Source organism: Solea solea, chromosome 10 (assembly GCF_958295425.1).
Source record: "Solea solea chromosome 10, fSolSol10.1, whole genome shotgun sequence".
Lineage (NCBI taxonomy): Eukaryota > Metazoa > Chordata > Actinopteri > Pleuronectiformes > Soleidae > Solea > Solea solea.
The window spans coordinates 12,176,821-12,187,149 of NC_081143.1; the positions used below are offsets into that span (position 1 = coordinate 12,176,821).

Consider the following 10,329-nt stretch of genomic DNA (forward strand, 5'->3'; position numbering starts at 1 on the left):
TAGAGGTAAAATGAGAATTTATTACTTGTTTTTTGACATATTGTCAGATAAAGGTTTTGGTCCAGCCTGTCGTTCCCCTCTGCTGCTCACAGGCAGGTAAAACATCACAACACCTTTTTTTCTCTTCTGCAAAAGTAAGAGGAAAAAAAAACAAAACAAAGAACGTCTGAAGTCAGTGTCAGGCCTGTAGCCTGCAGTCAGCAGGAGAGCAGGAGCCAAGGCCACAAAACGTCCATCATGTCGACAAATTGACTCAATCAGCTCCGTGCAGGAGCATTAGCTCCTCGCTGCTTTGAAATTTAACACTGTTGATGGTTCACCAGAGTGTTTCTGGAGAGGGAAAGGGAAAAAAAGGGCACAAGTAGAGGAGAGAAGGAGAGGAAGAGGCCTCGTCATCCCTGCTGGCAGTGATGGAGAGAGAGGAGAGCAGTGTGTGTGTGTGTGATCTGTGACATACAAGGGTCTGCGTCTGTGTGTGTGTGTGTGTGTCACACTTCACTGACATGGAAACATGCTGCTCCAGCTACAGGAGGGCTGGAGGTGGAGGTCATAGAGACGTGAAGCTGAGGCTATTCATCAAACACTTTGGATCAAACGAGAGAGAGAGAGAGGGAGAAGGAGAGAGAGAGAGAGAGAGAGAAGGAAAAAAATTCAAATAGAATTTTGTACATTTAGTGAAGGAAGGGAATGGTAAACCACCACACGTTGTTTATGTCTGGGTGTGTTACTTGCATTTGTTACCTCTTTAGGGACTTTTTGTATCACAAAGTTTTTGACTAAGATTTGAATTGTATAGGTTAAGGTTAGGGTTAATGCTTTGTTTAGTTTGTCCAACTAAATGGAACTTCAATGCAGTGTCCTACAAAGAAAACTGTGCATACATGGAATACCTCTCTATCTGTGTGTGTATGTGTGCCTGTGTGTGTGTTTTAAATGATCTTAATGGACCTTAAATAATGACAATAATGACAATAATAATAATAATAATGATAATGATAATAATAATAACAATTATTTCTTTATGCACCTTTACTGATCCTCCATGGGGGGTAAAATTCTAATTAACACAGTCTTTTGGGATGTGGGTTTGAGTCTCAGTCTGATGGCACTCAGGAGCTTCCCACTTTAACCCTTAGTGCTCACACGGGCGCACCCATGGTAATTTGCTGTGGGAATAATACACAGCACCTTATATGGACATGTGTGTTTATAGGTCACATATTCAAGCTTTTTAAAAAATGCATTTTTTTCATCTTCTTATGTGTTGTTGATTCAAAGTTATGATTCATTTTAAATCGCATTTTATCAGTATATAAAGTAGCGATAATTGTGCAGAAGTAAAAAAATAGGCCGTATTTCTTTTGTTTTTGTTCATAAAAATGAGCCAAGTGAACATTGAACTGTGACGTGTTTCCAAAATTTCACAAATTCAATCCGATTTTAAAAATTTGACTCCATTGACTCCACACTTCACACCACAGAGCTGACCTTCCTCACCAGCTAGTCTGGTGATTTATTTGTTGGTGCCACTATCCATGACTGGTGCTGTGAAAGCCTCATAATTAAAGGCCAAACATTTCTTGCTTAAATAAAGGTATGTAATAATAAGTATAAACCAACTGTGAATTCATGCAAGTCATCTTGACAAAGGAGGAGAAAAAAAACACTAAACAGCCACAATCACCTGTTCAATTGCTTGTTGATGCAAATATCCAATCATCCAATCACATAGCAGCAACTCATGATCAAGACAACCCGCTCAAACTGACACTTCCACAGTTCAAACTGAGCATCAGAGCGACGAGGAAATGTGATGTAAGTCATTTTGAACATGCATTGTTGTTGGTGCTAAACTAACTGGTGGTATGAGTATTTCAGAAGCTGTTGATCTTGTGGGATTTTCAGTATATCTAGTGTTTACAGAGAACAGTCTAAAAAGAAAATATCCAGTGAGTGAGAATACTTTGTTGATGTCAGTGGTGATAGGACTAGTTTGAAATAATAAAAAAAGGCAAATAACCACACATTAAAACAAAGGTATGTAAATAAACCACCTCTGAACTCACAACATGTCAGACCTTGAAGCAGAAGAATACACTGATCACTTTATTATGCATACATGATTTCCAAAGCAGTGGCCTGTGGTTGTTGTGACTCTGCACATTCGTCTGTGTGCTCACACTGACCTCTTGTGGCAGAACACTGGTGGTGCTTCGACTTGACACTGTCACCAATAATACCTAGAACAGTGCCCTTTATTTTTATCTAAAATGAAATATTAGATTGAACATAAAATATAATATCAAATCAAACAGTACAAAAACATTTTTTTTTAAATAAATGAACAAAAGTTAAAAATACCCTTACCCTTAGAAAATTCAACTAAGGGTAGGACACGTCAACTGTACGTGTCCTCCTATTGGTCAGATTGCTGCATGTACTTCCTGTTTTCCCGGAACTACCGGTGTGAAGGTGAAGTCTCCTCTCTCTCTCTTCCTTTCCACCAGCCCGTTATTTGGCTCACCATTTCCCGCACCACCTTCTTCTTCTAAACCGCTCCGCTCACTCCGTCAGAACCATGTCCGTATTCGGCGACGTCCCACAGGCTCCTCCAGTGGCGGTCTTCAAACTGACCGCGGACTTCAGAGAGGACGCCCACCCGCAGAAGGTCAATCTAGGAGTCGGGGGTAAGATTGTAGCTTATGCTAACGCTGCTAGTATGACTGGATTGATCCAGCTTCACTTACCCGGTTGTTGCTGCAGCTCGTCTCTGGTTTGCAAACCAAGTCTCGCATGTGTGTTTTCTACGAGGTGTTTTTACACAGTAAATAAATGGCAGCTCTTCGGTTTGACCTTCGCTACAAGCTAGCTTGCGCGAGCTGAAATTAGCTTCTCTTCAAGTTTGACAGCTACACCTTTTTAAAATGTAAATGACACTTAATGGAACTAGAGCCCCGTCTTTAGTCTGTGCTCTTGTGTCAATAGTGTAATTGATAAATAGAGGCTGTTCGTCATAAGAAATACACTCCATGAATTAGGGACCTATCCTATCCTATCATCTTGTCATTGAACGCACCACTTTGAGCCATAGTAACATCCTGCAGTCTTCATTAAAAATCTGAACGTTTGTCGTTCACTGAGACACCTGGTCATTTATATCCTGCTGCTTCTACAGCATGAGGAAAACATCGAATCTAAAAATGCACAGTGACATAAGTGTAGTGACATATGTTATGTCAGTTTGGATGATATTTGTTTTTGACAGCTGTACTTGCACATATTTACACACTAGTGCTGGGTAGTGTAAAATAAACCATTTCAGGTCACTGTAAATGTGGAACAGCTTTGAGGGTGTCAGCTGAGGAAGCAGTTTCAAATCAATCTGCACAGGAATGTGGCCACGATTGAGTCCCTACATTAAAAGGCTAACTCCTCCCAACTGTTATTGGGGTGTACCATAAGTTGAGCCTCTCTGTTGCTCACACTGAGCTTTGAATGGTGGAGAGAGACGGGAGACGTATGACAGCTGTGGCTTGTTGTTACACATGAAAATGTGTCCGTACAATGTAAAAAGTATTATATTTAGAGGTTGACCTATGAAGATTTTTTTGTGTACTAAAAACAAATAATACAAAAAAATTTACCAGTTATTGAACAATACTAATAGTCTGTCTCCAATCTATGTTTTATGTCTGCAAAGCAGTGCAATTATATACCGTATAAATAATTGGCCCATGCTAATTATTATGAAATGGCAAAGTGGTCTACCTCTATTCATATACATTGAACCTTTATTTGTAATGATATTGAAGAAAACTGTATCACAATATATATTCTCAAACTATTGCCCAGCCTTGAGTCATTTGTGGAATTAATGTAGCTGGATTAAGCTGCACCTTTGGATTGTGTTACAAAAACACACCTGATGTGGACCAAACCAGTTTGAACTGGAAATAATCAGCTGTCCTGTCTAAGAGCCATTCCCTCATGACTGTTGTTGTCAAGCTGAGGATTATGTTTTTAATGCTCAGTGACTGAGCTGCATTAACTTGTGGTGTGGAACTGAAAAGGTATAACAAGTATAATTGAACTACAGCCATTTGTGCCCTACACCAGACAGTTAGCTCAAGAAACAGAAACATCAGTGTCTATTTGGTCCATAATTTAATTCTTTTTTTGACCAAGTACTGTACATTTGGAGCTTATCCACTCATCCAAAACCTGATTGCTTTGACCTCACAGACTGGTCTACCCTTTTGATACTTGATACTGATGCAGCTCTGCACATGCTTCAGACCTCACTACAGCACCAGCGAGCACAGATTCTTAAGGAGTCAGATATGTGCAGTGCATATTCCCACTTAGTTAAGTGTGGTTATTCAGGGTGACATTCTGAGAGGGTGTGACATGGCACGTGATTAAATGCTGTTTTTGTCTCTGGCTTTCCTTTATTGTACGTCTGTGGTGTCATTGTTGTCAGGGTTATCATTGCTACATTTTGGCATCGCTCTTGAATATAAGAGATTAAAAACACATTTTATTCCCTTGGTCATTGAACAGGCAGATGTAACATGAGATTGAATTAAAGGTCATTCATCTAAAAACATACATTTATTGAAAAGCTTACACGTAACTAATGTTCTGCATTGTGGTGTGTAAATCGTCATTCATTGTGTTTTTAAACACAGAGAAACACATGTTTGTCGCAAAGTGTGTTTGCACAAAGCATAAACATTACTGTACATACTGTTGCCAGTGAGTTATTGCTCAGCCAATTTCTCTGTGGTGAGAAATCCCTGAAGCTCATTGGTGGTTTGTTAATTTGCTTTGTGTCCCTCCAGCTTACCGTACTGATGACTGCCAGCCCTGGGTGCTGCCAGTGGTGAAGAAGGTGGAGCGGATGATCGTGGAGGACGGCAGCCTGAACCACGAGTACCTGCCCATCCTTGGCCTGCCTGAGTTCCGCTCTGCCTCCTCCAAGGTTGCTCTGGGAGAAGACAGCGCTGCCATCAAGGAGAACAGGGTGAGAGGGTGTAGGTGAAGGGTCATCTCATTATTGATTATTGATCAGGAGATTTTATTTGGTTGAGTCTTTCTGTTTCAGTTTTAATTTGTCCCTTTTCTCCTCGGCTCCTTTCTCTCACAGGTTGGTGGTGTCCAGTCTCTTGGTGGGACCGGCGCATTGAGGGTTGGAGCAGAATATTTGCGCCGCTGGTACAACGGCACCAACAACACAGCTACACCAGTTTATGTGTCAGCCCCCACCTGGGGTAAGTAGACACCTGTAGACTTGTGTAACACCTTACTCCTAAATTCTTTTTAAATTGAAAGTTTTAAGGTTGTAAGCATTTGCTTTGCGTTTTCTTTCCTCTTAGAGAACCACAATGGTGTGTTTACTGATGCTGGCTTTAAAGACATCAGGCCTTACCACTACTGGGATGCTGCTAAGAGGGGCCTGGACCTCGCTGGGCTCCTGGACGACCTGGAGGTGAGGAGAGGCCGCACGTTTGGTGTAGTGGTTCACTTACAGTGGGAAAGGCAAACGGACTATTCAGCAAACCAAAGAGAGGAAGTGAACCAAATAAAGGGATTGATTAAAATGAGTTATGGTCACATATGTGATCTGAATACTTTTTAATTCTCGCTCTCCGTTTTTCCATACTGCTGCATTCGACTCGTACAGAGCAACATGCTAGATAGCTCGCTGCCTCACCTGCTGCTCATACTGTTCCGGCAGCATGTGAATGGGTATGAAAGATGAGTGATAGAAAAATGCGCTGCACATAAATGCACTGTATGAAAGTGTGAGTGAATGGATGGCAAAATATGTAGTGTGAAGCAGCTTTGAGTGGTCATCAAGACTAGGAAAGTGCTATATAAATACAGACCATTTACAAACATCGCCATGGTTGTTTTGATATTGCTGCTACTTCCTCTCGTCTTTCTTTTTTTCATTGGCCACTGGCAACACGTGTTTGCACTTGGGTCAGTAATCCGTACACACTACCCGATTGCGTCCAGTAGGCTTCCAAAATTCAAGGATATTTACCCCTCACACACTAACAGATTTCTGCGCCAACCAGAGCATGCCGACTGTCCCCAACTAGTGCTAACTGGTGCAGACTCTGCCCATCTGAATCATGGGTAAAATTGGTAAAATCTTGTCGTTTGTCCCCAGCTTTATCTGACTAATTAAGGTAGATCACCTGACCATTTTATATTAAAGCTGCCATCAGTGAAATCCTTTAGTTTAAATCTGTGTTAAATACCTCTATATTCTGTAATGCATTGCTTCCTCTCTTCCTTTTCTAAACAGAACGCTCCAGAACACTCCATCTTTGTCCTTCACGCCTGCGCACACAACCCCACCGGCACTGACCCAACACAGGAGGAGTGGAAGCAGATCGCAGAGATTATGAAGGTTCGTCATTTATCAGATTAGGTGATATCTGCTCCTCTAACACAAGATGTGTGTTTTTATAATGATTTTATTTCTCGTCAAAAATGAATCCTCACAGTTCTTTTATTGCCCATACTTATGCAGGTGTTATTATTTCAATATCTATCTATCCAATGTTCTGCAGAATCACCAGCTGGTTTTTTTTACTTCATAAACAGTTTGTAGCCTCATATTCACCTTCTTATACAGTTATAAGAATGTTTTCCATCCCATAGCCCAGATGAACATCAGTCATGTCATCTTATTTGGTTAAAGGCGGTTGACAATTGACAAGGTAACTAAAAAAAAAGTGTTGCAGAAACAGATCACAGAACGAGGAAATATAGGGGAAGTGATTCATTCAAACTCTGGCCTGATATTTCTCTGTAATTTTGTAAACATTTTTGTTTAAATGTCTTTTATTCTACAGAGGAGGAATCTGTTTGTCTTCTTTGACTCAGCCTATCAGGGCTTTGCCTCTGGCAGTCTGGATAAAGATGCCTGGGCCATCCGCTTCTTTGTCTCTGAGGGCTTTGAGCTCTTTGTTGCCCAGTCCTTCTCCAAAAACTTTGGCCTGTACAGTGAGTACACACAGTTCACACACATTGTGAACATTTACGCACATGTCATCTTAAAAGCAACCTCTGTTATACGCACATGGCTAGAGTAATCTGTCCTGCTGCTGTTATCAGATGAGAGAGTGGGGAACCTCACGGTGGTTTCTCAGGACAGCGAGACTCTGACCCGCGTCCTGTCTCAGATGGAGAAAATTGTCAGGACGACATGGTCCAACCCACCGTCTCAGGGAGCACGTATCGTCAGCAAGACCCTCAACTGCCCTGAACTCTTTGCTGAGTGGTAATGAGCTTGTTAGCGTTGGTTAACTCCCCTCTGGAGGATTAGCTGATTCTTCAAGTTCAAGTTGTTTGTCTGCCTCTTGTCCTCTGTAGGAAGGGGAATGTGAAGACCATGGCAGACCGTGTTCTGCTGATGAGGGACGAGCTAAAGACAAAGCTGCTGGCTCTGGGCACCCCAGGGACCTGGGACCACATCACACAACAGATCGGCATGTTTAGCTTCACTGGCCTGAACCGTAAGTACATATGGGATAGTTTGGGATTTTTGAAGTAGGGTTTTATGCAGATTTTATACGTAATAATGTCTGCCATCATGTAAGGTTGGACTTTGGTGTGAGGGAGGGACAGTTTACAAATTCAAGCTTAAGTTTCCCGACAGAAGAGGGAAAATTGCAAGAATTTACATTTTGCACTGTTGGATCTTAAGAAGGTTCTAAGTAGTGTTTCAAAATGCAAAAAGAAGAAATGGGAGTAAGACAAAAAAAAGAAGATGAGTACGCAATTAAACTGAAATAGGCTGTTCATCGTCTGATCAAAAGTTTAAGACCACAGCCTTTAAAAGCCTAAATCTTCGCAAAAATGTGCATTCAGTGCCATTTTCTGTCAGGTATCCACACTGTCATGACCTCCTGATGGCAAAGGCAAAAAAGCTTTTTCCCTTTGAACGTGGTCGGATTGTTGAGCTGCATCAGCAAGGCTTCTTGCAGCGTGCCATGGCTGCTGAGGTTGGACGCAGTAAGACAGTTATTTTAAACTTCTTAAAGGATTCTGAGGGTTATGGAACAAAAAAGTCAAGTGGTAGACCTAAAACAATTCACAGGCCCTGAGCCGGAGGATTCAAATCGCTGTCCGTCAAGACACGGGATGATCCTCGGTCCAGATTAAGCTTGTCACTGCTGCCAACTGCAGTCCCATAACCAATAGACGGCATCAGTGAGAGAAGGGTTTCAAAAAACGTCTTCAAAGGCCTCGTCTCTTTCAACGGCAAAAAATAGCCCGTTGAGAGTTTGCACGAGAGCACCAAACATGCACAACCCTCCACTGTGCCGTGTAGAAAACATCTCAGTAGGGAGCTCCTTGTCATGCCAGTAACGTTGAAAGCCATCGGGACCGTCAAGGTTTTTCTCATCAGAGAATAAAACTTTCTTCCACCTTTCAAATGTCCCATGTTTGGTGCTCTCGCAGAGTTTCCTCATTGTAAAAAAATGTAAATGTCGCTGTGTTGTGATGTGTCCTGCAGCCAAACAGGTGGAGTACATGATCAAAGAGAGGCACGTGTACCTGATGGCCAGTGGTCGCATCAACATGTGCGGTCTGACCACCAAGAACATCGACTATGTCGCTCAGTCCATCCACGAGTCCGTCACCAAGGTCCAATAAGGACGACTGTCTCCTTCCCCCGCTCTCCTGTCTCCTGTAACCCCTTCTCTGCTTCACCTCTCCTCTGATTGGATAAACTGCAGCAAGGTTCTATGCAGTTGAACCAATGAGAGGACAGATGTGTTTATGTTCTCACAAGAAAACTGTAAATCCTTGGGAGGTGCAATGACTTTAGGGAAACACTTGAAGAGTCACATTTTGCTGTCAGCAGAACCAGAGCCTATGTGTTAAAAAAAATAAATAAATCATTAATTTCTAGCACTCTGTAGAGTAATATATGTTGAATCTGTTATACAGTACTGCTAAAGTAGAAAGAATCACTCCTTCACAGTCAAGACTGGTTACAGCATCACATGTTTTCACTCATGTCATTTGTGCAAGTAAACACAGTCTGAGCTTTCTCACCTGGGACAAATGCTACAATAGTACAACAATAGTATAGTTCAAATCTTCAATCATGTGACACATATTTTCAGAACTCTCTCTCTCTCTCACTGTCCTCAAGTCCAAAGAAAACATCAGGATGTGATGCTGCGTTGCACATATTTTTAAAATACTTTGTCTCATTCGACGAAAAAGCAATGGATGAAACTAATAACATGCATTTCAAGGTGCATATTTGCGTGATAAGTGTCGCCGGGCGCGTCTGATGCAAAGCTTGTGTCCCATTCGGTGTGAATGGACCCTTGGTCCTGCTCATTTCCTGCAGAAGCACTAAACTTAAGACACCAGACACCAAGAAAATCCTCGAAAATGACTACACCTTAATGTCACAGAGACCTGTAACAATATGTTAATGAAGCTGTGGTTGTTTTGTCCAGTTTGAGACTTTTATTATAGTTGTCAGTGTTGTCACCTCAGCAATTTGTTTTTAAAGGTTTATGTAACAGGATTAACAGTTATTGTCTTTTGTCATTTGACCTTTGAAAGGTCACTTGCAGCCTGGAATCAGGGGTGTTTGCCTTGTTGAAGCTGTGTAGAAGCTGAAAACATGACTTTCATTTCTTCTTCGGTGATTCAAATTGGATTTTCGTCTGTTACTGTCTCTGTTTTTGTCTGATCAATCTGCAGTGTCCTTATTATGTTACTAAAAGCCATTGTAAAACCTATGAACCACATGTCCATTGTGTGGAGGTACACAGCAGTGTGTGTGTGTTCATGCTGAAATAAATAATAAACCACAGTAACCAACCAACTTTCTCTGCTCTGCTTTTTTCCCGTCACTTCCGACAAAAGGTAAAAGTCCTCAAAAATTTGTTGACTCAGATTTGGAGGCTGAATTCACTCGTCCTGTTTCTGATAAAAGAATGTTACACACTCACTTATGGTATGGCAGGGCTATAACTAACCATTATTTTTATTATTATTTAATCTTATATTATGTATTTATGGAAAAAGTCATGTCATTCTGTGTTTCCCAAATTTTGAATTGACCTCAAACAAACCAAAGGTGTTCAGTTCACTGTCCTAGAGGAGCAAAGAAACCAGAGTATCTTATAATTTTTTGATTTGAAGTTGGTTAAAGTGATAGTAATGTCCCTTCTAATCTCTAATGACTAAAGACCAGTGGCAGGATTGTGTCTGGGGGATTGAGTTTAAAACTAATTATAAAAAAAAATATATGTGTAAAATACTATCAACAAGTTAATTATC

General features: G+C 41.2%; 1 protein-coding gene across 1 annotated transcript; it reads left to right on the top strand.

Annotated features, from left to right (window-relative positions):
• The first annotated feature begins 2,445 nt into the window (after positions 1-2,445).
• LOC131467537 (aspartate aminotransferase, cytoplasmic-like) lies at positions 2,446-9,871 on the top strand. Its single transcript, XM_058641505.1, has 9 exons — positions 2,446-2,687; positions 4,842-5,023; positions 5,147-5,270; positions 5,376-5,488; positions 6,317-6,421; positions 6,870-7,020; positions 7,132-7,297; positions 7,390-7,532; positions 8,537-9,871. Exons 1-9 carry the CDS (start codon positions 2,579-2,581, stop codon positions 8,674-8,676), a joined length of 1,233 nt encoding a protein of 410 aa, XP_058497488.1. The 5' UTR covers positions 2,446-2,578; the 3' UTR covers positions 8,677-9,871.
• The last annotated feature ends 458 nt before the right edge of the window (positions 9,872-10,329 follow it).

Coding starts and splice junctions, on each gene's coding strand:
- LOC131467537 (XM_058641505.1), top strand. CDS start 2,579: ATGTCCGTATTCGGCGACGTCCCACAGGCTCCTCCAGTGGCGGTCTTC. Junction 2,688..4,841: donor GGTCAATCTAGGAGTCGGGG/GTAAGATTGTAG, acceptor GTGTCCCTCCAG/CTTACCGTACTGATGACTGC. Junction 6,422..6,869: donor AGATCGCAGAGATTATGAAG/GTTCGTCATTTA, acceptor TTTATTCTACAG/AGGAGGAATCTGTTTGTCTT.